Source organism: Hypanus sabinus, chromosome 1 (assembly GCF_030144855.1).
Source record: "Hypanus sabinus isolate sHypSab1 chromosome 1, sHypSab1.hap1, whole genome shotgun sequence".
NCBI lineage: Eukaryota > Metazoa > Chordata > Chondrichthyes > Myliobatiformes > Dasyatidae > Hypanus > Hypanus sabinus.
In genome coordinates this window covers 7815784-7842878 of record NC_082706.1, presented here as the reverse complement: position 1 = coordinate 7842878, position 27095 = coordinate 7815784, and the positions used below count along the sequence as shown (strand labels likewise).

Sequence of the window (27095 nt, the reverse complement as noted above, 5' to 3'; positions counted from 1 at the left end):
GTCTAAACGCCAGCAAGCTGCATTCCATTTTGGAGGAACTTGCCTCGGGGGCCACTTTCCCCCCAGACGCCAGCCAGACGGGCTGCTCAACTAAGGAGGCATCACACGCAATACAGAGCAGTACGTCCCAGGAACAACTCCCCCATGGACAATCCCAAGCCCAGCTGTGAGAGGAGGAGTGACGGCCACGGAGCTAGTAACCCCATCCTGTAGAAACCCAGTACTACAGAAATGCCAACGGAAGCTCCGGGTGAGGAAGGTCTTCGAAGATGGGCTCCCTCTGGGGACAATTTGAAAGACAGAGGACTCTGGCGAGCTGCGGTCCCAGTGAGATTGATGGGCTTAAGAAGAGGATGTGGTCTAGTGGCACAGTGGTTAGTTAGCACAACATTTTACAGTACAGGCGACCCAGGTTCAATTCCTGCTGCTGCCTATAAGGAGTTTGTATGTTCTCCTCGTGACTATGAGCGTTTCCTCCCACAGTCCAAAGACGCACTGGTTGGTAGGTTAATTGGTCATCGTAAATTGTCCTGTGATTAGACTAGGGTGAAATTGGCAGGTTGAAGGGACTACTCTGCATTGTATCTCAATAAATAAATAGACAGCAGAGGAACAGGCTCTTCGGCCCATCCTGTCTGTGCTGGTCGTGACACTAAATTAAACAAGACCTATCTGCCTGATGTGATCAATATCTTCCATTCCCTAAATTCTTCTTAAATGCCACTATTGTGTCTGTTCTACTAAGTTCAAGGTTATTGTCAGGGATGTACTTCCCCTGGGGATAAATCCCATGAAAATCAGCTTTTTGCTATAACAGCACAGGAACAGACAAAGATGAGTCAACATAAATTTATATTAAAATGAATTATACAAAACTTATAACAGAAAATGAACATGATGCTGCTACAAGTTGAGAGAGAGAGAGAGAGAGAGAGGAAAAAAAGAAAGGATCGGAGAGAGTTTTTGGATTGCTCAAGTCTGTTCAGGAACCTGATTGCAGTAGTGAAGAAGCTGTTGTCGAATCTTGAGGTGGGGGTTGTGTTGGAAATCACTGTTTCTTCTAAAAGTACATTTTGTAAGATTTGTACTTTTTAACAAACTCGTGTGTTTTTCACAGTGTGCGGTGGTTCACCCCCACTCAGTGGCAGAAAGCGGTACAGAAGCTAAACAAACGGTTTATCACCTTTCTCATTTTTCATTGGCTAAGTATTACCCAAGTGATGTGACTGTTTCAATTACGTAGCCTATTAACTAGCTCATTCCTATCTAAGAATTTCTTTACCTGATCTATAAAAGTAAGCTATTTTTCAGAGGTGCTATTTCGGCTCCTTTTGCTCTTGACTTGGCGTTCTCCTGCCGGCAACGTTTCTCAGCTTCTTATTTAATTTGCTTAGTATTTCTGTGTTTGTAGTCTAAAATACACTGCAGTCTTGGAATTAAGACTGCTCGTCATTTATAACTCCCAGATCAGAAGATAAACAGTGGTTCAAGAGTCTTCAGGCGCCTGTAACTTCTGCCTGTTGGCAGCATCGAGAAAAAAGCATGGTTTGGATGGTAGCATCTATGGAAATGAGTACAGTCGACGTTTCGAGCCAAGAGCCTTCAGCAGGATCGTGGCCCGAAATGTCGTCTGTTCTTTTCCACAGGTGCTACTTGGACTGCTGAGTTCCTCCAGCACTTTGTATGTTACTCAAAATGGGTTTTTTGGTTTGTTAAGAGTAGGAATGCTTCTTTGATAAGTGGTTCTCTCGCAGTTTTGCTTTATACTTGTTGGTATGGTAATTGTATTCATTTGTTAACCAATGGGGAATGTTATTTTGTCTTGTGAGGCTGGGAACTTGGGGGAGGGGTTTTTCGCGGGCTTTTGGGGAGAGAACGAGAGGAAGACATCGAGGAAGGTGGACGTGCACTGCACTGCTCGGAAGACCACCGGGCGTGGTCCTAGGTGTGAAGACGTGACGGTCGGAGGCAAGCGACAAGGGGTCGAATGGTTCGATGTTTGAGCTCCAATGATGTGCACTAAACTGACTGAACTTTGATAAGCTGGCGCCTTTTTGTTTTTTTCCCTTGCATATATATTGTATTGCCTAATACTCTTTTAATTTTAGTAAACTCTTTAAAGTGTATTTCATAATGGTATTTGTTGTGGGTTTGATACTGTTGGCGGGCGCGAGGCATAAACTCGATTCTCACAGCACCTGCGTGTACGGGAGGTGGGATTGGTGTGTGGCTGGATCTCCTTTTCACCTAGACATATACCAGCCTGTTGGGTAAGTGTTACATGTGTGTTTATTGGATTTCCAGTGCCTGCAGATTTTCTCTTGTCTGGAAGGTAACAGAGGAGGTTACCTTCCAGAGATATCGTCTGGTGTAGATGTCCTGGACGGAGGGGTGAGCTGTCTCTGTGATGGAACTGGCTGAGCCCAGCACACACTGCAGACTTCGGCGTTCCCTCGCCAGGCTGTGACGTAGCCAGTCGGAATGCTTTCCGCTGCACATCTGTAGAGGTTTCTCGGAGGTGTACACAGCCAGGGGATAAATGCCATAAAATCACCAAACTTAAGCTCACTCAAATTATACTTCACTTACATGCCAAGGCAAATTAGTGCAGGCTGAGTGAGAGAAAAACAAATGTGGAGTTCGGGGTTTTCGAGTCGGTTCAGGAGCTCTTGTTGAACCTTGAGGTTAGGGTCATCAGGCTCCCGAGACCCCTGATTTTGTTTCTGTTGAACTCCTTGGAAGGAGATCTGTGTGAGGAATAATGTGCGCTGCTGATGTGGATATCCCACTAAACCAGGGGTTCCCGGCATTTTTCATGCCGTGGACTAAGCAAGGGGCCAGAGGACCCCTGCCCTAAGGTTTATTCTTGCCGCAGAGTGACGCAAGACGACCCTACTCGCTGTATGCTTGGCCAGATTCTGCTGAATGCACCTACAATGGGGGTCAGCAGACCCCTCGGTTCACAGTAAGGTTCCATGCCGTGATAAAGCCCAGGAAACCCCGATCTACAAGTTTGCAGATGATACCGGTTAGTGGGCCGCGTCACAAGTTATGATGAGCTGGATTACAGGAAGGAGGCAGACAGCTTAGTGAAACGCTGTCTTGATGACAAGAGAATGTGAACAAAATGACATTGACTCCAGAAAGGTAGTGGGAGGGGGGCAGGGGTGGTGTCTCCGTCAGAGCTGAGGTTGACAGCTTCAAGATCCTAGGAGTGAACACCAAATAGCCTCTTCTGGCCGTAACCGCACTGTGGGTGTGCCTACGCCACCGGTTCAGGAAGGGCAGTAAATGCTGGCGACGGCCACATCCCGCAAATGAAAAAAATTTTAAAAAAACACACACGTGCCAAGAAAGCTCTACTTCCTCAGGAGGCTGAGGAAATTCAGCACCTTCCCGTCGACTCGTTTTTCCCGATGCATCCGTCCGGATGTGTCACAGCTCGGTATTCAACTGCTCTGCCCACGACTGCTAGAAACCGCAGAGTTGTGGGCAGGGTTCAGCACGTCACGGGACCCCCCCCCCCCCTTCCATGGACACTGTCAACACTGCTCGCTGCCTCAGCAAAGCAGCCAGAATAATCAAAGACCCCCTCCCACCCTGGACAGTCCCTCTTCACCCCGCCCCATCGGGCAGAGGAAAGAAAAACTTCTTCACACAGAGAGTGGTGAATCTGTGGAATTCTCTGCCACAGGAAACAGTTGAGGCCGGTTCATTGGCTATATTTAAGAGGAAGTTAGATATGGCCCTGTGGCTAAAGGGATCAGGGGGTATGGAGAGAAAGCAGGTACAGGGTTCTGAGTTGGATGATCAGCCATGATCATACTGAATGGCGGTGTAGGCTCAAAGGGCTGAATGGTCTACTCCTGCACTTATTTTCTATGTTTCTATGAAACAACAGAGAGCATGCATAGCCAGGCTCAAGGACAGCTCCCACACCACTGATACCAGACCCTCGTTCAATAAAATGGACTGTCGGCCTCACAATCTACCTCTTTATGATCTTGCACCTCATTGTTTACCTGAACTGCATTTTTTCAGTGGAACTTGGCAGTGAAAATCTGACGTTAAAATCAGAAGATAAAGCTTACCACTGTGGCAGTCTTCACCTCGAACCACTGCAGAATACCAGGGAACTTGTATACTGTGGTATATGTCACTCGTTCAATCCACATAGTCTGTAAGGAAAGTCCAGTGTTTAGAGCATTATAGCATAGAAACGCACCCTCCAGCTCATCTGATCCACACTGACCTGACCTTCTGACAGGTCCTATCAATCTACACCCAAACCACAGCCCTTCGTACCCCTCCATCCATGTACCTATCCAAACTTCTCTTAAACGTTACAACTGAACCACAATCACCACTTCCCCTGGCAGCTGGCTCCGCACTTGCATCACCCTCTGAGTGAAGACATTTCCCCTCACGTCCCTCTTAAATATTTCACCTTTCACCCTTAACCTATGACTTCTAGTTTCAGCCTCACCCAACCTGAGTGGAAAAAGCCTGCATGCATTTAACCTGTCTGTACCCCTCATAATTTTGTATACCTCAAAGATTTCCTCTCATTCTACACTCCAGGGAATAAAGACCTAACCTATTCAACCTTTCCCTCTAACTCAAAGTTCAAAGTACATTTATTATCAAAGGATATAAACAGTATACCGTCTTCTTGCAGGCAGCCACAAAACAAAGAAACGGCACAGAACCCATTTAAAGCAGAGTTTCCCAACATTTTTATGCCTTGGACCAAAACCGTTAAGCAAGGGGTCCATGGACGCCAGGTTGGGAACCCTTGCTTTAAAGAAAACCCTTCACAACAAAGACTATTAAAAGTGCAAAAAAAACCACCAAATCACGCAAACGACAAAAACAAAACATCAACCACAGAACCCCCAAAGGTGAGTCTACAGCCACGAGCTGGCGAAGCCGGCACAGGAGCCATTGGCCGCGGCCACAGAGTCACTCAGTTCAGCGCTGTGTCGATGGTTGCAGATCCAGTTCTGTGTCGAAACGCCTCGACCTAATCGTGCAGATAGTAAAGCGCGTTCAGGTCCTCGAGTCACAGCAACATCCTCGTAAATTTTCTCTGCAATCTTTCAAGATGGCCCCTTGTCCTGACAGGGTGGACACATCTAACTCAACTTCCCAGGGACTCGTTTCTGCCAGCCACAAGGACAAACAATGGGATAAACTCTCAAACTGCAGGAATTCTCGATTTGTAACGTCAGCACCAAAGGGTAAAGTTAATGGCTATATGGGATCAGTCAGGAAGAATGAGGTTTCTTTATTCCCAGTTTAACAAGTGTCATGTAGAAGGGGCGAGCAGCTTGTAAGAATGTGCTGCCACTCAAGACCAGCTCCTCTGTCTTACCGCAAACTCGTTGTCAGGATCCTTCTCTCCTTGGTGGAACGGCCGGGAGTACTGGAACTGCTGAACCTCGTTGGCTCGGTAGAAGCTGTAGAGAGTGCAATAAGCTGTAGGTGAGTCTCACGGACTGGGGGCTGAGCTCAGCCGTTCGCCAATGACGGCTTTGGAAGATCCACAGTATACCCCTTTCCCCTTGCTCTGCGGTAACGGTTAATCATAGAACACGGACACAGCCCTGTCCGTCATGGCCAAGTCTTCCCCTTGTGACAGCATTTGCAAGAGGTGCTGCCTCAAGAAGGCAGTATCTACCATCAAGGACCCCCACCATCTTCTCACTGCTACCATCAGGCAGGAGATGCAGAAGCCTGAAGTCCCAAATCTTCAGCTTCGGGGACAACTACTTTCCAACAACTACCTGCCCCTGGACCACAGCCCTCCATTACCCCTCCCATCCATATACCTATCCAAACTTCTCTTAAATGTTATAATCAGACCCACGGCCACCACCTATGCTGGCAGTTTTTTCCCCACTCGCACCACCCTTTGAGTGAAGAAGTTGCCCCCTTACATATTTCACCACTCATCCTTAACTTGTGACCTGCTACACCCGCTTGTTAATACAAAGATCGAATCAGCCAATCATGTGGCAGCAACTCAATGCATAAAAGCATGCAGACATGGTCAAGAGATTCAGTTGTGGTTCAGACCAAACATCAGAATGGGGAAGAAATGTGATCTAAGTGACCTTGACCGTGGAATGATTGTTGGTGCCAGATGGGGTGGTTTGAGTATCTCGGAAACTGCTGATCTCCCGAGATTTTCATGCAGAACATCCTTTAAGTCAGGGCAAGAAAGGTTATGGAGAGAAGACAGGGAAACGGGGTTGAGAGGGAAATGGATCAGCCATAATCAAATGGTGGAGCAGGCTCAATGGTCCAAATGGGCTAATTCTGTTCCTATGTCTCATGGTCTTTAGAATTTACAGAGCATGGTGCGCAAAACAAAAACAAAAAACATCCAGTGAGGGGCAGTTCTGTGGGTGAAAATGCCTCGTTAATGAGAGAGGTCAGAGGAGAATGGCCAGACTGGTTCAAGCTGACAGGAAGGTGTCAGTAGCTCAAATAGCCACAGGTTACAACAGTGGTGGGCAGAAGAGCATCTCTGAATGAACAACACGTCAAACCTCGAAGTGGACGGGCTACAGCAGCAGAAGACCACGGACATACACTCAGTGGCCACTTTATTAGGTATAGGAGGTAGATAACGAAGTGGTCACTGTGTGTATGTCTCGTCCTTTCCCTTCTTTACACTTCCTTCACTTTCCTGAACATTACCTAAGACAGGCTACTATCCCATAAGACATAGAAATTGAATTAGGACATTCGGCCCATTGAGTCTGTTCTGTCATTCCACCATGGCTGATTTATTACCCCTCTCAATCCCATTTTCCAGCCTTCTCCCTGTGTAATCTTTGATCCCTGACTAATCAAGAACCTATCATCCTCCACTTTAAAGACTGCCAATAACTTGGGCCTCCACAGTTGTCTGTGGTGATGGTTCCCACAGATTCACCGCCCTCTGGCTAAAGAAACTCCTCCTCATCTCCGTTCTCAAGAGATGCCCTTGTATTCTGAGGCTGTGTCCTCTGGTCCTAGACCCTCCCACTATAGGAAACATCCTCTCCACATCCACTCTATCTGTGTCCTCTGGTCCTAGACTCCCCCACTATAGGAAACATCCTCTCCACATCCACTCTATCTGTGTCCTCTGGTCCTAGACCCTCCCACTATAGGAAACATCCTCTCCACATCCACTCTATCTGTGTCCTCTGGTCCTAGACTCCCCCACTATAGGAAACATCCTCTCCACATCCACTCTATCTGTGTCCTCTGGTCCTAGACTCCCCCACTACAGGAAACATCCTCTCCACATCCACTCTATCTGTGTCCTCTGGTCCTAGACTCCCCCACTACAGGAAACATCCTCTCCACATCCACTCTATCTGTGTCCTCTGGTCCTAGACTCCCCTACTATAGGAAACATCCTCTCCACATCCACTCTATCTGTGTCCTCTGGTCCTAGACTCACCCACTATAGGAAACATCCTCTCCACATCCACTCTATCTGTGTGCTCTGGTCCTAGACTCCCCCACTATAGGAAACATGCTCTCCACATCGTTCAGTACCTCAATCATCGGTAGGACCAGCTCGTGTTACTTCCCCGGCCATCTGGTCTGCATTGTTCTGAAGCAGTGAATTATAGTCACCGAGAGAGGCACTTCAGCCCATCAAATAGATGCTGACCATCCATTGTGTTGGTACAGCACCACAAGGGACCTTTGTGTGTAACTAATCGCGTTAGCAATGAGAAGCCTAATGAATCTAATGCCTTCTATTGGTTTACTGAGATACATTGTGGGCTGCTATTTGTTTACTGAGATACATTGTGGGCTGGGCCCTTCCAGCCCTCTGAGCCCACCGCCCAGTAAACCCCAACTTAACCCTAGTCTAATCACGGGACAATTTACGATGACCAACTAACCTACCGACCAGTACCGTACATCTTTGGATGGTGGGAGGACACCCAAGCGGTCATGGGAGAACGAACAAACTCCTTACAGAGAGCACTGGAATTGGACCAGGGTTGATGGAACTGTGAAGAGTTGTGCTGACCACTGTGCCTACACTATGTCCGTATCCCTCCGGACTCTGCACGTTGGAGAATGTTGAAGAGACCATCTAAGACTGCTCTGCTAACCTGTCTCCACCACTGCTCCTGCTGCCCCATTCCAGTCACCCACCTCTCCCTGTGTGAAATATCTGTGAACTTGCCTCTTCTCACCCTCAATGCACGCCCCCTACCGGTAGACATTTCGACCCCCGGATAAAGATACTGGCTGTCTACTCTATCTAATCTCTCCACCTTCCCATTGACTGGCCCCAGATTCCGGCACTCGGCCACACAGAGTCGACAGTGAAGAGTTAGCCCGTGTTTGGGACGTTGGGTGGGAGCTGGAGCACCAGATCACCGGAAGAACGTGCAAGCTCCAGGTGGACAGGACCAGGAGGCAGTGACTCTACTTGCTACATCTGTGTCATTTGAACTAAGTTTCACTTATGGACCTCCCAGTGTTTTGCCTTACGAGCCTGATTGACGTTTTGAGGAAGCCATCAAACAACCTGATGAAGGCAGAGCAGCGGACGTGTTCAACAAGGTTCCCCCCGGCAGGTTCATTGAGAAAGTCGGGGGGCACAGGATCCCGGGAAACTTAGCTGTGCGGATTCAGAACTGCAGCAAGAGGGTGGTAGTAGATGAACTGTATTCTGTCTGGAGGTCCGTGACGAGTGGTGTTTCACAGGGATCTGTCCTGGAAACCCTGCTCTTGGCCTTGGATCATAGTCGCCCACGTCATACGACATGGCACATAATGATGCTGAGATGAGGAAGTGGAAGGGTGGGTTATCAAGTTTGCAAGTGACACGAAGGTTGGTGATGTTGTGGAAGTGTGGAAAGTTGTCATTGGTCACATCGACAGGATGCAGAGCTGGGCAGAGAAGTGGCAGATGGAGTTCAGTCCGGGTAAGTGTGAAGTGATTCACTTTGGAAGGTTGAAATTGATGGCAGAGTACAAAGCTAATGACAGGAGTCTTAGCAGTGTGGAGGAAGAGTATGAGATCCATGTCCATGGAGAGTGCTGGGAGATCAAGGTGAAAATACACCAATGTCTAAGTAACGAGGTGGGAAAGCCACAGATGTATAAAGTCCACTTACTTTAAGATCTGCTCTGGAACGGGCTTGTCCTTGTACTGTAATGGGAGATCGAGAACCGGCTTCACAGTGAAGCACTGGACGTCTGAGCACTGGGGTCAAGGACCAGAAACGTGTCTGAACCTAACGCGATCCACCTCAATCTGTAACTCCACCCCTTCGACTTTCTCTCTGCCTCTTTCCCCGACGAGGGACACAGCACTGGGAGATCTACTACTGACCTTGGGGCACAGTTTCCAATCCCCTGGTGTCAAACGGGTAGAATAAGACCGGCTTTATCTGTCATGCATATCAAAACATACCATGAAATATATTGTTAATGAGCAACACAGTCCAAGAATGTGCCAGAGGCAGCCCACAAGTGCCCCATACTTCCAGCACCAGTACAGCATGCCCACAACTTACCAACTCTAATCCGCATGTGTCTGGAACGTCAGAGGAAGCCCATGTGGGCACAGAGAGAATGTACAAACTCCTTACAGACAGCGGTGGGAAATGAACCCCATTTGTTGGCCAAATACCGTTAAAAAGCTATTAATGCACAGTACTGCGTAAAACTCTTAGGCACATATATAGTATAGAGCTCATGTGCCTACGACTTTTACTGTAGTAATTTTATGTATTGCACTGTACTGCTGTTGCAAAAAAAACCCAAATTTCATGACCTTTGTGAGTGATGATAAACCTGATTCTGATATGGGTCTCTATTGCGGACTGAGAGTGGGAAGGGGGCAGGGAGCGGGGAATCGTGGTTGGGAAAAGGGGAAGGGAGTGGGAAGCACCAGAGAGACATTCTATAATGACCAATAAACCAAATGTCTGAAATCAAGTGACCTTGCTTGGTGCCTCAGGGCTGGGTGTGTCTGCACCACCCCACCCCTGGCACTCCCTCTCTGCCACCTGTCCGGCATCCCTCCTGCGGCACTCCACCCTCACCATTCCCAACATCCTCAACAGAGTTACAAACTTGCTCTCCGCTTCACGTTGACAAACACAGTACTGTGCAAAAGCCTTAGGCACCCTCGCTATATATCTGGGCCTAAGACCTTCGCACGGTACTGTACCTGCCTCAACCACTTCCTCTGGCAGCTCATTCTGTATACTTACCACCCCCTGGGTGAAGGTGTTGCCCCCAGGGGTTCCTAGTCAATCCTTTCCTCCCCACCTTAATCAATTCCTTGAACAGTTCAGAATCAGAATCAGGTTTATTAATGATGAGACATGTTGTGAAATTTGCCGTTTCACAAACAAGACCCCCTAATCTGATAGTTACAGGAAGAGGCCCCCTGGCCCACTTTGTCCGTGCCAGCCACTGTCCTACCTGTACTGATCCCATTTTCCATAGACGGACTGAGCCCGTGATTCTAGAGCAGGGGATCCCAGCTGTTTTTTATCCCATGGACCAATACCCTGAAGCAAGGGATCTTTGGATCCCTGTTCTAGATGCTTCTGAAGTATCTAGGAGCAGAATTAGGCCATTTGACCCATCGAGCCAGCTCAGCCATTCCACCAGGGCTGATTTGTTATCCCTCTCTCCATTTTCCAGGCTGTCAAAGGTTACAGGGAGAAGGAACTCCTGCCTCCAGACCCTTGACCTTTAATGCCCTTACTAATCAAGAACCTATCAATCTTCATTTTTAATATACACATTGATTTGTCCTCTACAGCTATCTGCGGCAAGGAATTCTACAGATTCGGCTCCCTTTGGCTAAAGAAATTCCTCCCCATCTCTGTTCTGAAGGGATGGCCTTGTACTCTGAGGCTGTGGCCTTGCTTCCTGTGAATGAGACCCACCCTTTCCCCGTCTCAGCTCTGCGGACAAACCCCCCCAGCTATCAGCCCCCTCCCAGTCACACGGATGAAGGATACACTGCTGGGGGGAGTTCCTCAGCTGCTCGCTGGGCGGGGACGTACTGGTCATCTTCTCTGCGTTGGGGAACTGCGTGGCCAGCTTCAGCCGGAAGTCCTCATAACGTTCATACTCCTTCCCCCGGTAAATGAACATCTTGTTCTGGTGAGGAGAGAGAAGTGGGAACAACGTCCGAGGGGGGAAAGGACGGATGGCCGGGGTCCCTTTGCAGCCAGCCAATCAGCTCACCTCACGCATCGCTCTGCTCACAGGGATTGGGTCACAGACCCGTCAGTCAACGGGGTCCCAGTGAGGTAAAGGTGGAGGCGGGGAGCTACAGAGGGTCTCCGAGCCAAGAATAGCCATGTTCTGGGGAGGGGGAATGAAGGAAGGGAGAGAGGGGGATTAGAGAGGGGAGGGAGAGGGGGTGAGGGGCAGAGGGAGTGGAGGGAAGGAGAGAGATGGGTAGAGGTGTGGGTTGGGAAGAGGTGGAGAGTGGAGTGGAGAGGTGGGGAGGGAAGGAGAGAGGTGGGGTTTGAGAGGAGGGGAGTTATGGGGAAGGGAGGTGTGGGGAGGGGTGGGGAGGGAAGGAGAGAAGAGGGGATGGAATGGAGGGCAGATGTGGGGAAGGGAGGTGAAGGGAGAGGAGGGGTGGGGAGGGGAGGTGTGGGGAGTGGTGTGGAGAGGGGTGTGGGGAAGGAAGAGGAGGGGTAGGGAGGGGAGGTGTGGGGAGTGGTGTGGAGAGGGGTGTGGGGAAGGAAGAGGAGGGGTAGGGAGGGGAGGTGTGGGGAGTGGTGTGGAGAGGGGTGTGGGGAAGGGAGGGGAAGAGAGAGGAGGGGATGGAGTGCAGGGAAGGTGTGGGGAAGGGAGAAGAGGGGTGGGGAGCAGGGGACCAGGTTGGACTCACCCGCAGGAAGGAGGGGAACCCCTGTCCATAAAAGCCGACAGCGAAGTACTCAGGAGGGGGTCTCATCGCCTGCATGATGTTCTCGTAAAAGTTCGCCTGCTGCTTCTGCGACCCAAGGTCAGAGGTCAGAATGGGTGAGGCCCAGACCAGAGTGGCACTGTCTACACCCCACACCATGGCCCCCTCCCCACTACTAGCTCCCTTCATGCCCTCTGTCGACCCCCAAGGACCATCTCCACACCCCTCCATCTCCCCCCACCCACCAGTGTCTCCTCTGGTCTGTCTCCCCGCTCCCGTCTCCCTGGGTCTATCTCAGCACTGCCGTCTCATCGGGTCCATCTGCACAGGACCTTCTCCCAAGTTCTGTCTGAGTAGCACCATTCTCTCAACATCATCCGCCCAGGAGGATCTCCCCACTACCTCCTCCCAGGTTCTGTCTCCCCGGTTCCCTCTCCTCATCCGCTACCTCCTCCCCGGTTCCCTCTCCTCGTCCGCTACCTCCTCCCCGGTTCCCTCTCCTCATCCGCTACCTCCTCCCCGGTTCCCTCTCCTCGTCCGCTACCTCCTCCCCGGTTCCTTCTCCTCGTCCGCTACCTCCTCCCTGGTTCCCTCTCCTTATCCGCTACCTCCTCCCCGGTTCCCTCTCCTCGTCTGCTACCTCCTCCCCGGTTCCCTCTCCTCGTCCGCTACCTCCTCTCAGGTTCCCTCTCCTCATCCGCTACCTCCTCCCCGGTTCCCTCTCCTCGTCCGCTACCTCCTCCCCGGTTCCCTCTCCTCGTCCGCTACCTCCTCCCCGGTTCCCTCTCCTCGTCCGCTACCTCCTCCCCGGTTCCCTCTCCTCGTCCGCTACCTCCTCCCAGGTTCTGTCTCCCAGGTTCCCTCTCCTCGTCTGCTACCTCCTCCCTGGTTCCCTCTCCTTATCTGCTACCTCCTCCCCGGTTCCCTCTCCTCGTCCGCTACCTCCTCCCAGGTTCTGTCTCCCCGGTTCCCTCTCCTCATCCGCTACCTCCTCCCCGGTTCCCTCTCCTCATCCGCTACCTCCTCCCCGGTTCCCTCTCCTCGTCAGCTACCTCCTCCCTGGTTCTGTCTCCCCGGTTCCCTCTCCTCATCCGCTACCTCCTCCCCGGTTCCCTCTCCTCATCTGCTACCTCTTCCCCGGTTCCCTCTCCTCGTCCGCTACCTCCTCCCCGGTTCCCTCTCCTCGTCCGCTACCTCCTCCCCGGTTCCCTCTCCTCATCCGCTACCTCCTCCCCGGTTCCCTCTCCTCGTCCACTACCTCCTCCCCGGTTCCCTCTCCTCATCCGCTACATCTTCCCCGGTTCCCTCTCCTCGTCCACTACCTCCTCCCCGGTTCCCTCTCCTCGTCCGCTACCTCCTCCCCGGTTCCCTCTCCTCGTCCACTACCTCCTCCCCGGTTCTGTCTCCCCGGTTCCCTCTCCTCATCCGCTACCTCCTCCCCGGTTCCCTCTCCTCGTCCGCTACCTCCTCCCCGGTTCCCTCTCCTCGTCCGCTACCTCCTCCCCGGTTCCCTCTCCTCGTCCGCTACCTCCTCCCGGTTCTGTCTCCCCGGTTCCCTCTCCTCATCCGCTACCTCCTCCCCGGTTCCCTCTCCTCGTCCGCTACCTCCTCCCCGGTTCCCTCTCCTCGTCTGCTACCTCCTCCCAGGTTCCCTCTCCTCATCCGCTACATCTTCCCCGGGTCCCTCCCCTCGCCCCGTCCTGTCGGCCCCCCCTCAACTCACCAGGAGGTGGCTCAGCTCCTCATATTCGAAGACCTCGTTCTCGTACATGGCGGCGAGCTCCTTGCTCAGCCTGATGGCACTCTCCCACATCTGCAAGCGGAGCCAATGAACAGGGGTCAGTGGTCTTGGCCCCAATGCCCTGCCCTTCACTGCTGGGGTCATACACCGGGTCAGAGGTCACACAGCAGGTCAACAGTCACACATAGGGTCAGAGGTCACACAGCAGGTCAACAGTCACACATTGGGTCACGGGTCATGTGGTCCACTTCTGTGCTGCCCACTCTTGGCCTCCCCACACCCAGTGTCCGGCAATGGTCAGTCTCAGGGTCCTCAGTCCCTCGGGCACCCCGGCTGCTGGCTACAAACACCAACCTCCCCCCCACACCAGCAAACAGGTCCCAGGTCAACAAAGATACGTCACGGGGTTACTGTGTGGGGTCAGACTGGGGTGTGGTATATCAAGGGGGCACCAGGTGTCAGGGGTCACAGCAAGTAGGTCCTGGAGCGAGGACTGCCCCAAACGCTAAGCGCCAACCCTGGAAGCGAGGGACTTCCCGAGCACTGACCTTGCCCCTGTCGAAGTAGTGGATGATCTCCTGGTACAGCTTCTCCTTCAGCTCACGGTTGGTCAGGGCCTGGTAGTCCTCCCTGTGGATGAGGTGAGCAGCGCAGGGCTGGTCGGACCACTGTGGGCGAGAGAGCACAGCAAGGCTGAGCTGAGGGATCGTTATGGCGTCCGTGAGTAGGCCATTCAGCCCCTCTAGCCTGTCCTTCAACCACCAGATCCTGGCTGAGCTGCAATCCAATCACCTGGTGATCCCACACGCCTCACTACCGCTCCCTCTGAGCTGTGCAGGTGCGCGACCGCACAGTAACCGAAAAGCTCTCGTGCACGGAGCCTTCGTTGCCTCGCAGGTGGAATTTTATTTTATATAACGTTCATTTTAAAGTGCCGTGCCGTTCCCAGGCTGTGTAAAAACTTGCTGCTCAGATGAATGGTTGGTCTGCGCAGCTGTTAGAAAATTAGAGGGAACATTGGCCCTCGTCGGGAATATATTCTTCCTCCGGCTGAAAGTATTTTCGGGTATTGAAACACCAAAGACCGAGAATGGAAAAGGCTACAGGAAGTGGTGGATACAGTCCAGTCCATCACAGGCGAAACCCTCCCCACCACTGAGCACATCCATAAGGAGCAGCCATCATCAGGGACCCCACCATCCAGATTGTCCTCTCTTCTCACCGCTAACAACAGCAAGGAGGTACAGGAGCCTCACGTCCCACACCACCAGGTTCAAGAACAGTTCAACCATCAGGCTCCTAAACCAACGCAGGTAACTTCACTCACCTCAGCTCCGGACCGATGCACAACCTGAGGACTCACCTTCAAGGACTCTACAACTCATCTTCTCAGTATTATTTATTTACAAATATTTTTGTCTGTCTTCTTTTTCACTTTGATTAGTGTCATACAGTCATAGAAATCTACAGCACAGAAACAGGCTCTTCAGCCCATCTAGTCTGTGCTGAACCATTTAATCTGCCCACATACCGGGACCATAAGCTTTCCATACCCCTACCATCCATGTACTGATCTAAACTTCTCTTAAGCACTGAAATCAAGCTCACGTGCACCACATGCACTGGCTGGCAACTTCCACACTCTCACCCCCACCTCGTTTCCCCCCAAACTCTTCACCTTTCACCCTTACCCATGACCTCTAGTTGTGGTCCCACCCAACCTCAGTGGAGAAAGCCTGCTTGCATTTACCCTATCTATACCCCTCGTAATTTTAAATACCTCTGTCAAATCTCTCAGTCTTCTATGATCCAGGGAACACAGTCCTAACCTACTGAAGCTTTCCTTCTACCTCACATCCTCCAGACTTGGCCACGTCCTTGTAAATTTTCTCTGAGCTCTTTCAATCTTATTTACACAATTTGTTTTCTGGTTGTTTGTCAGTCTTTGTGTGTAGTTTTTTAAAACAGATTTTATTGTATTTCTTTGTTCTACCTTGAATGCCTGCGAGAGAATGTATCCCAGGGTAGTGCATGTCGACATTTACGTACTTTGATCATAAATTCTGTTGCCCTTGGGAGAAGGGAATTCCGGAGATCCACAGGGTTGTTGAGGTATAACCATGGACACAGGTCCTTTGTCCGCTTTGTCCACGTTGACCCCTGGCTGGTCGCACTTGGCCCATACCCTTTAAATGTCAACCCCAGCAACCCCCCAGCAAAACTGATCACCCCTAACCTAATCACGGGACAATTTACAACGACCAGTTAACTCTCCTGGTACATCCTTGGACTAGGGGAGGAAAATGGAGGACCTGAAGAAAACACAGGCGTTCATGCGGAGGCTTCTCATAATTTTGTATCAAATCTCCTCTCATTCTACACCCCAGGGAATAAACTCCTAACCTACTCAACCTTTCCCTATATCTCAGGTTCCTGAGACCACCAGCACCCGTGTCAATCTCCTCTGCACCCTTTCAACCTCATGGACATTGTTCCTGTAGATCAGTGACCAGAACTACAGGAAAGTTGCCAATAACCTGATTCCGATACGGGTCTCTGCTGTGGACCGAGAGCGGGAAGGGGGACAGGGAGAGGGGAATCACGGTTGGGGAAAGGGGAAGAGAGAGGGGTGGGAGCAGGAAGAACCAGAGGGACATTCTGTAATGATCAACAAACCAATTGTTTGGAATTAAATGATCTTGCCTGGTGTCTCAGGCTGGGTGGGCTGAAATGGTTGCCGCAAGAGGACACATGTTTAAGGTGCTAGGGAGCAGGTACAGAGGAGATGTCAGGGGTAAGTTTTCTTACTCAGAGAGTGGTGAGCGTGTGGAATGGGCTGCCGGCAACGGTGGTGGAGGCAGATACAATAGGGTCTTTTAAGAGACTTTTGGATAGGTACATGGAGCTTAGAAAAATAGAGGGCAATGGGTAAAGCCTAGGTTGGGACATGTTCGGCACAGCTTTGTGGGCCGGAGGGCCTGTATTGTGCTGTAGGTTTTCCATGTTTCTCATTCCCAACATCCTTTGCTCCTGCCAGATTTACAAACTAGCTCTCAGCTCCTCGTTGACAAATATAGAACTGTGCAAAAGTCTTAGGGACCCTAGCTATACATTCACTACTTCTGCACCGTACTGCATACTTTTATTGTAATTTACAGCTGTTATGATGTATTGCATTGTCCTGCTGCCACAAAGAAACAAATTTCACAATGTACATCAGTGATATTAAACGTGATTCTGATTCTCTCTGAGGGATCCGGGCAACTCTGTCACCTCCGTCTGATTAACTCACGCCGAGCTGAGTGCATTTCGATGTTACACTGACTGTTCTATTTATTATAAGTTGCTATGACTGCACATTTAGGTGGAGACGTAATGTAAAGATTTTGACTCCTCGTGCACGTGAAGGATGTTAAGATTCAATTCAATTCGTTCTTACCTGGAGCAACTCTGCGTGGAGGAGCAATGTGTGGGCAGCCTCGGTGTAATTCTCACAGTCGCGATGCAGATCCCGCAGCTTGTACAGATACCTGACGGCAGCAGCACAGAGAGAAGTGAACCCACTGCACACCGTTTCCAATTATCATGTCCAGTCCCTGTCATCATCTCAAAGTTCAAAGTAAATGTATTATTGAAGCACATACATATCACACTATACAACCCTGAAATTCATTCTCCTGGGGACATACTCAATAAACCCTACAACCATAATAGGATCAATGAAAGACTGCATCCAGTTTGGGTGTTCAACCAGAATGCAAAAAACAACAAACTGTACAAATACAAAAGAAACAAAAATAGTCAATAAATAAGTGATAAATGTCAAGAACGTGAGATGAAGAGTCCATGAAATTGGGTCCATTGATTGTGGGAACATTTCAATGATGGGGCGAGTGAAGTTATCCCCTTTTGAGTCAGAAGCCTGATGGTTGAGGGGTAGTAACTGTTTCTGACCCTGGTGGTACGAGTCCTGAGGCTCCCGTACCTCCCTCCTGATGGCAGCAGCGAGAAAGGAGCACGACCTGGGTGACGGGGGTCCCTGATGATGGATGATGATCGGGCTGCAGCTTGCTCTCTGCAGATCCACTGACCTCAACCTCTCCTTCCCTTACCCCCCCTTAACAACCACTCCTCGGAACCTGTAACCCCTCCCCTCGGCCACTCGCTTGCCCCCTGTGTCCTCAGAGTCTAGTACTCGCTCTGCTGAGTTTTCCATCATCCAGCTAACCAGAGTGAAATGTCTTGAAGTACCTGTTTCCTTCTCCACAGATGCTGCCCGACCTGACAAGTGTTTCCGGCACCTTTTACATTTATCACATATTTGAGGCATTTGTCTTTTATATAATGAGCCACACCACCAGGTTCAGAGACCAGCTTGGATAACTTCACTCAGCTGAGCAGCAGGCTGATTTGGAAAGGGCGGATGCTGCCGTACAGTTGTATCTGATAAAGTGGCCACTGAGTACTTGCCATTCACCCAGTGAGCTTCAAGCAAACAAGGATTTTCACCGTACACTTTCTGGAACTTTCTGGAAACATGGTCAACACCAGGAATGAGAACCTTCCTACCTGATGTAGATGTCTTCCCGCTTCTTCTCCTTGTAGAAATTCTGGGGGTGGGGGGGAGAGAGAGAGAGAGAGAGAATGGTGAACAACAGTCATCTGTATGAAAGAACTTTTCACTGTACCCGATACCGTCAACGCAGGCGTGGAGTCAGAATGACAACGGGTGTAATAGGATTAAAAACCTTATTACTCAGTCGTGGATTATTGAGTCGCCCCACTATAGGAAGGATTTTGAGGCTTTGGAGAGGGCGCAGAATGCATTTACCAGGATGCTGCCTGGGACGGAGGGCACGCGAGGCCAGATAAACTCGGGTTGTTTTCTCCGGAGTGGCAGAGGCCGGGCGAGGATCCAATAGAGGTTTATAATTATGAGAGGCATAGACAGAGTGAACAGGGAGTATCTGTTTCCCAGGGTGGGTATGTCTAATATCAGAGGGCATGCATTGAAGGTGAGGGGGGGAGGTTCAAGGGAGATGTGAGGGGTAAGTTTTTTACTCAAAGTGTGGTGGATGCCTGGTGTGGGGTAGAGGCAAATACATTCGAGGCTTTTAAGAGACGTTTGGATAGGCACATGGGTGTAAGGAAGATAGGGGTATGTGGACATGGTGTAGGTAGGAGGGATCAGTGTGTGGGTGTCTTTGATTTGTTCCTCTTCCTGTGCTGTAATGTCTATGCTCTATGTTCTATGTTAGTAATGGCACACGTTGGGCAACGTAACTGTGTGAGAGAGACAAACCGGGTCAGCTGAAAACGAAAAGCACGTACACTCGAACAACTGTGTGACAAGACAGCCCTCTGTGCATCGGAGGCCCAATCGATTCACCTCATGGACAGCTGGCCACTTGCCACCATCTCTCAATCGATCCGATACGGGTCAGATACATACGACAAGAACAATCCATTCCCAGTTCACAATCCACCTTGTTATGAGCTTGCACCTTATTGTCTACCTGCACCGAGCTTTCTCCGTAACTGTTGCACTTTATCCTGCATTGCTATTGGTTTACCCGGCGCTAATTAACGATATGATCCGTATGGATGGCACACGGAACAAAGATTTCCTCTGCACTCCATACATTTGATAATAATGACAACCAGAGTTTGGAGAAACTTGGAGTACCGGAGGCTGAGGGGAGATCTGATAGAGGTTCATAAGATTATGAGAGGACTCGATAGAGTGGACAGGGAGTATCTTTTCCCCAGAGTTGAAATGTCTAACACCAGAGGGCACGTAGTTAAGGTGAGAGGAGGCAGGTTCAAAGGGGATTTGGGGAGCAAGTTGCTTTTTTCACAGAGAGAGTGGTAGGTGTCATGAATGTGGTGGAGGCAGAAACGTTATGGACTTTTAAGAGCCGTTTAGATTTATTGATTAATTGAAATACAACACGGAACAGGTGCTTCTAGCCCTTTTCGCTCACAGAACTGACAGTGAGCTCACTAGCACGCTCACACTCACCAGGAGGTTCACACTCACTAGCACGCTCACACTCACCAGGAGGTTCACACTCACTAGCACGCTCACACTCACCAGCACGTTCACACTCACCAGGAGGTTCACACTCACTAGCACGCTCACACTCACCAGCACGCTCACACTCACCAGGAGGTTCACACTCACCAGCACGCTCACACTCACCAGCACGCTCACACTCACCAGGAGGTTCACACTCACTAGCACGCTCACACTCACCAGCACGTTCACACTCACCAGGAGGTTCACACTCACTAGCACGCTCACACTCACCAGGAGGTTCACACTCACCAGGAGGTTCACACTCACCAGCACGCTCACACTCACCAGGAGGTTCACACTCACCAGCACGCTCACACTCACCAGCACGCTCACACTCACCAGGAGGTTCACACTCACTAGCACGCTCACACTCACCAGCACGCTCACACTCACCAGGAGGTTCACACTCACCAGGAGGTTCACACTCACCAGCACGCTCACACTCACCAGGAGGTTCACATTCACCAGCACGCTCACACTCACCAGGAGGTTCACACTCACCGGCACGTTAACACTCAACAGCAGGTTCACACTCACTGGCACGTTCACACTCAACAGCAGGTTCACATTCACTGCACGTTCACAATCACTGGCACATTCACACTCACTAGCACGCTCACACTCACCAGCAGGTTCACACTCACTGGCACGTTCACACTCAACAGCAGGTTCACATTCACTGCACGTTCACAATCACTGGCACATTCACACTCACTGGCACGTTAACACTCAACAGCAGGTTCACACTCACTGGCACGTTCACACTCACCAGCAGGTTCACACTCACCGGCACGTTCACACTCACCGGCACGTTCACACTCACTGGCACGTTCACACTCACCAGGAGGTTCACACTCACCGGCACGTTAACACTCAACAGCAGGTTCACACTCACTGGCACGTTCACACTCACCAGCAGGTTCACACTCACCGGCACGTTAACACTCAACAGCAGGTTCACAATCACTGGCACATTCACACTCACCGGCACGTTAACACTCAACAGCAGGTTCACACTCACTGGCACGTTCACACTCACCAGCAGGTTCACACTCACCGGCACGTTCACACTCACCGGCACATTCACACTCACTAGCACGCTCACACTCACCAGGAGGTTCACACTCACCGGCACGTTAACACTCAACAGCAGGTTCACACTCCCTGGCACGTTCACACTCACCAGCAGGTTCACATTCACTGCACGTTCACAATCACTGGCACATTCACACTCACCGGCACGTTCACACTCACCAGGAGGTTCACACTCACCGGCACGTTAACACTCAACAGCAGGTTCACACTCACTGGCACGTTCACACTCACCAGCAGGTTCACATTCACTGCACGTTCACAATCACTGGCACATTCACACTCACCGGCACGTTCACACTCACCAGGAGGTTCACACTCACCGGCACGTTCACACTCACTGGCACGTTCACACTCACCAGCAGGTTCACATTCACTGCACGTTCACAATCACTGGCACATTCACACTCACCGGCACGTTCACACTCACCAGGAGGTTCACACTCACTGGCACGTTCACACTCACCAGCAGGTTCACGTTCACAATCACTGGCACATTCACACTCACCAGCAGGTTCACATTCACTGCATTTTCACACTCACTGGCACATTCACACTCACCAGCAGGTTCACATTCACTGCATGTTCACACTCACCAGCACGTTCACACTCACCGGCATGTTCACACTCACTGGCACATTCACACTCACCGGCATGTTCACACTCACCGGCATGTTCACACTCACCGGCACGTTCACACTCACCGGCATGTTCACACTCACCGGCACGTTCACACTCACCGGCACATTCACATTCACTGCATGTTCACACTCACCGGCACGTTCACACTCACCAGCAGGTTCACATTCACTGCATGTTCACACTCACCGGCACGTTCACACTCACCGGCACGTTCACACTCACCGGCACGTTCACACTCACCGGCACGTTCACACTCACCGGCACGTTCACACTCACCAGCACGTTGACGGTGCAGCTCATCTGGTTCTCTTTGCTTTCATCGTGCATGATGGTCCTGTAGTCGAGCAGGTTCTCCAGCAGGCTGGTCACCAGCAGGACGAAGGCTTCTCCCGACGCCGCCAGGTACTTGTGCTTTCGGCAGTGCTCCAACAGACTGGCAGCAAAAGGAACCGGGTTACCTCAGCAGTTGATCCTCTGAGGGAGGGGCTGGAGCCATGGACCCAGGGGGCGTAAGAAAGATCAGCCCCCTAGCTTTGCTTCCCTGGCTGTGTGAATTCACCCTGTCTTTGCCCCTCATGATTTTACACACCTTTATAAGGTCACCCCTCAGCCTCCTGCTCTCGGAGGAAAATGAACCAGGATGTTCCAGTCTCTCTGCATAACCGAAACATCCCTTCCCAGGCAACATCTGGCCCAACCCCACCCTATAACCGAGTCCCTAGGGTGCTGACAACATCTGTGCTGCACTCTTTCCCGCTTAACGCTCTTGCCTACAGCAGGGTGGGCTGAAAGCAAGCCCCGTTCAACTGCAATGTAAAGTTTTCAATTCGGTACTCACAGCCCGGACTAACTGAGAGTGCCAAAAACCACCTTCTCTATCCCGTCTAGAGATACAATTAGGAGGACGATGGCGCCTAACGGTGACTCCTTTGCTTGCATCTTTGGAAACAGCTCTATTTCTATGTTTGACATCTCTTCCTTTTCCCTTTTCAAGGTTCTTTTGGAGACCCTGACCTGGAGTGACACTCTCACTTCGGTGCTTTGTGGAGATGGGACCCGCTCTCGGGGCCTCACGACCGGCTGCTTTTCATATGCCAAGGACGTGGCCTGGAGGACTAGCGGGCCCCCAGGGTGCCGGATTTTCGTGGCTCTGGAGGCGGGCGAACTCAAGGCTGCTGTTGGCCCTGATGGGTCATGGGAGACGGAAGATCGTAAGCAGAGAGCCAGCTGCTGGCCGTGTGCCCAGAGACCTGAGTTCTTTGGTCACAGAGCTCGGAAAAAGCGACGCAACAGACCTTTAACACCACAAACGGGCGAGTAGTTTAAGTCTCCCCTCTCGCTGTGAAACGGAGATGCCTCTTTTTCCCTTATTAGGGAGAAAGGGAGCCTGTGGTATGTCGAATACCGGGTGAACGAGGAGTCTTTGGGGTACCGCGTCTTTATTGATGCTTTGCTGCACGCTCGAGCGCTCGGTGGGGGGGGGGGCAATGCTTTTTGCTGGTGGGAGGAGCTGGGAGGGGTTGTTGGGGTTCTACATTTTAACTGTTGTTCAATCTTTGGGGCGCTTCTCTTTTTGTGGATGTTTGTGAAGAAGAATAATTTCAGGATGTGTATTCTATACATTTCCCTGAAATTAAATGTCCCTTTGAAACTACTGAAACGATTCAAAACTTCCACTTTGAGCCATGCCATCCAGTAACCCACCGATTTAACCCTCGCCTAATCACAGGACAATTTACAATGACCAACTAACTACACACCGGTACGCCTTTGGATTGTGGGAGGAAACCAGAGCACCCGGAGGAAACCCACGGGCACAAGGGGTGGAACATACAAAGTCCTGATGAAGCACCTCGGCCCGAAACGTCGACTGTTTACTGTTTGCTGGCCTGCTGAGTTCCTCCAGCATTTGAGCGTTGCTAAGGAACGTACAAACTTGCTTATAGAGGATGGCGGAATTGAACTCTGACATGCCACACTGATCACTAAGCTACCGTGGCTCCCCGTGAAGCTGGGGGATGAGATGGTGAACCCTAATGGATATTTATGTGCCTTCATCACCTGGGGCTTAGGATGCAAACGCAGGAAGTGTGCATACGCATACGCAGGAAGTGTGCATACGCATACGCAGGAAGCTTATGGTTAGAAAGCATTGGTTAGACCCCAAATGGAGTGTAGTTCTAGTCACCTCACTGTAATCTGTCTAAGTACCATATCCGACGCGGACGTTGGTGACCATGGTTTTCCATACAGATCTGTCCCTTGTTCTTTGGATGACTTCCATTTCCTCGATGTGTAGCCACCTGGCCTGGCTTTTGATGTGCATAAGCTGAGGTCTTCCTTTAGCTTTGCTCCCCTCGATCTGTAATTTCTCTAGCTCATCTTTCCGCATGATGTGTCCTAGGAATCTGAGCTGTTATTCTCTTATTGTTGGTACGAGTGATCTAACTGCTTGGGCTCTTCTGACAGCTTCTTCATCTGATGTGTGTGTGGTCCAGGATATTTTTAACATGCTCCTGTAGAGCCATAGTTCAGCTGCTTCTGGTCTCTTCTCCATTGCTGGGGAAAAGCTCCAGCATTCACTTCCATAGGTCAGGATAGGCACAGCAGAATTCTGTTTTCATCCGTGCTCATCTTTCTGTCTGTTAATATAGTCTCCATTTTCTGGAAAGTAATAAGGAGAGGGTGCAGTATGTTACCCCAGTAAGGGGCACTCTCTGGGAAAACACATAGCAAATTCTGGAGGAAATCAGCAAGTCAGGAGACATCTACGGAGAGGAATAAACAGCTGATGTTTGGGCTGAGAACCTTCATCTGGATTTCCATCTTCCCTGTCAGATTCCTTCTTCTTTAGCCCTTTACCTTTTCCACCTATCACCTCCCAGCTTCTCCCTTCATCCCCTTCCCGCTCACCTGGTCTCACCTGTCACCTGCCATCTTGTAGCTCCTCCCCCTCACTCCCACCTTCTTATTCCTTTGCGTCCCCCTTCCTTTCCAGTCCCGATGAAGGGTCTTGGTCTCCGGCGGTTTGCATGTGCTACTCTGGCTTTCCAGCATCTGCACAGCCTCTTGCGTTTGAGAATGACTGGGATGGAATGGCACAGTTATGGAGAGAAACCAAATCATCTGCGTTTGTTTTCCATGGGGGGAGGAGACCGGAAATAAATTCATGAAGGGAATAGATAGTGTGGATAATAGGCAACTTTTCCCCATAACAGAGGTGTGTAAAACTGGCAGGCCTAGGGGATAGGCTGGAGCTTAGAAGAACGGGGGAAAGGGATCTCATGGAAACCTATTGAAAATTGAAAGGCCGACATAGAGTGGATGTGGAGAGGATGTTTCCTATAGTGGGGGAGTCTAGGACCAGAGGACACAGACAGAGTGGATGTGGAGAGGATGTTTCCTATAGTGGGGGAGTCTAGGACCAGAGGACACAGACAGAGTGGATGTGGAGAGGATGTTTCCTATAGTGGGGGAGTCTAGGACCAGAGGACACAGATAGAGTGGATGTGGAGAGGATGTTTCCTATAGTGGGGGAGTCTAGGACCAGAGGACACAGATAGAGTGGATGTGGAGAGGATGTTTCCTGTAGTGGGGGAGTCCAGGACCAGAGGACACAGACAGAGTGGATGTGGAGAGGATGTTTCCTGTAGTGGGGAGTCCAGGACCAGAGGACACAGACAGAGTGGATGTGGAGAGGATGTTTCCTATAGTGGGGGAGTCCAGGACCAGAGGACACAGATAGAGTGGATGTGGAGAGGATGTTTCCTGTAGTGGGGGAGTCCAGGACCAGAGGACACAGACAGAGTGGATGTGGAGAGGATGTTTCCTATAGTGGAGGAGACTAGGACCAGAGGACACGGACAGAGTGGATGTGGAGAGGATGTTTCCTATAGTGGGGGAGACTAGGACCAGAGGACATGGACAGAGTGGATGAAGAGAAGATGTTTCCTGTAGTGGGGGAGTCTAGGACCAGAGGGCACAGATAGAGTGGATGTGGAGAGGATGTTTCCTGTAGTGGGGGAGTCTAGGACCAGAGGACACAGACAGAGTGGATGTGGAGAGGATGTTTCCTATAGTGGGGGAGTCTAGGACCAGAGGACACAGATAGAGTGGATGTGGAGAGGATGTTTCCTATAGTGGGGGAGTCTAGGACCAGAGGACACAGACAGAGTGGATGTGGAGAGGATGTTTCCTATAGTGGGGGAGTCTAGGACCAGAGGACACAGATAGAGTGGATGTGGAGAGGATATTACCTATAGTGGGGGAGTCTAGGGCCAGAGGACACAGATAGAGTGGATGTGGAGAGGATGTTTCCTATAGTAGGGGAGTCTAGGACCAGAGGACACAGACAGAGTGGACGTGGAGAGGATGTTTCCTATAGTGGGGGAGTCTAGGACCAGAGGACACAGATAGACTGGATGTGGAGAGGATGTTTCCTGTAGTGGGGGAGTCTAGGACCAGAGGACGCAGATAGAGTGGATGTGGAGAGGATGTTTCCTATAGTGGGGGAGTCTAGGACCAGAGGATACATACAGAGTGGATGTGGAGAGGATGTTTCCTGTAGTGGGGGAGTCTAGGACCTGAGGACACAGATAAACTGGAAGTGGAGAGGATGTTTCCTGTAGTGGGGGAGTCTAGGACCAGAGGACACAGATAGAGTGGACGTGGAGAGGATGTTTCCTGTAGTGGGGGAGTCTAGGACCAGAGGACACAGATAGAGTGGATGTGGAGAGGATGTTTCCTATAGTGGGGGAGTCTAGGACCAGAGGACACTGACAGAGTGGATGTGGAGAGGATGTTTCCTGTAGTGGGGGAGTCTAGGACCAGAGGACACAGATAGAGTGGATGTGGAGAGAATGTTTCCTGTCAGGGGGAGTCTAGGACCAGAGGACACAGATAGAGTGGATGTGGAGAGGATGTTTCCTATAGTGGGGGAGTCTAGGACCAGAGGACACTGACAGAGTGGATGTGGAGAGGATGTTTCCTGTAGTGGGGGAGTCTAGGACCAGAGGATACATACAGAGTGGATGTGGAGAGGATGTTTCCTGTAGTGGGGGAGTCTAGGACCAGAGGACACAGATAGAGTGGATGTGGAGAGGATGTTTCCTATAGTGGGGGAGTCTAGGACCAGAGGACACAGACAGAGTGGATGTGGAGAGGACGTTTCCTATAGTGGGGGAGTCTAGGACCAGAGGATACATACAGAGTGGATGTGGAGAGGATGTTTCCTGTAGTGGGGGAGTCTAGGACCAGAGGACACAGTTAGAGTGGATGTGGAGAGGATGTTTCCTATAGTGGGGGAGTCTAGGACCAGAGGACACAGATAGAGTGGACGAGGAGAGGATGTTTCCTATAGTGGGGGAGTCTGGGACCAGAGGACACAGCCTCAGACAAGAGGGACGTCCCTTTAGAACAGAGACGCGGAAGAATTTCTTTAGCCAGATTGTGGTGAAGCTGTGGAATTCACTGCCACAGACGACTGTGGAGGTGAAGTCATTGGGTATAGTGGAAACAGAGGTTGATAGGTTCTTGATTAGTCAGGGGATCAAAGGCGACAGGGAGAAGACAGGAGAATAGGGTTGAGAGGGAAAATAAATTAGCTGTGACTAAATGGTGGAGCAGAC

The 27095-nt window shown here is 50.8% G+C and overlaps 1 protein-coding gene across 4 annotated transcripts in view; it reads right to left on the bottom strand.

The window, feature by feature from the left end:
* The window catches only part of dock5 (dedicator of cytokinesis 5), a 204412-nt gene that overhangs the window by 17593 nt on the left and 159724 nt on the right, over positions 1-27095 (bottom strand). For all 4 annotated transcript variants that reach the window (XM_059963635.1, XM_059963641.1, XM_059963616.1 and 1 more), the window contains exons 35-44: positions 21745-21901; positions 18225-18265; positions 17095-17185; positions 14204-14323; positions 13638-13727; positions 11897-12001; positions 11010-11151; positions 9144-9225; positions 5375-5459; positions 4092-4178 (exon numbers count right to left, since the gene is read on the bottom strand). In XM_059963635.1, the coding sequence (XP_059819618.1) occupies positions 4092-4178; positions 5375-5459; positions 9144-9225; positions 11010-11151; positions 11897-12001; positions 13638-13727; positions 14204-14323; positions 17095-17185; positions 18225-18265; positions 21745-21901 (1000 nt within the window). The remainder of the gene's footprint in view (positions 1-4091; positions 4179-5374; positions 5460-9143; positions 9226-11009; positions 11152-11896; positions 12002-13637; positions 13728-14203; positions 14324-17094; positions 17186-18224; positions 18266-21744; positions 21902-27095) is intronic.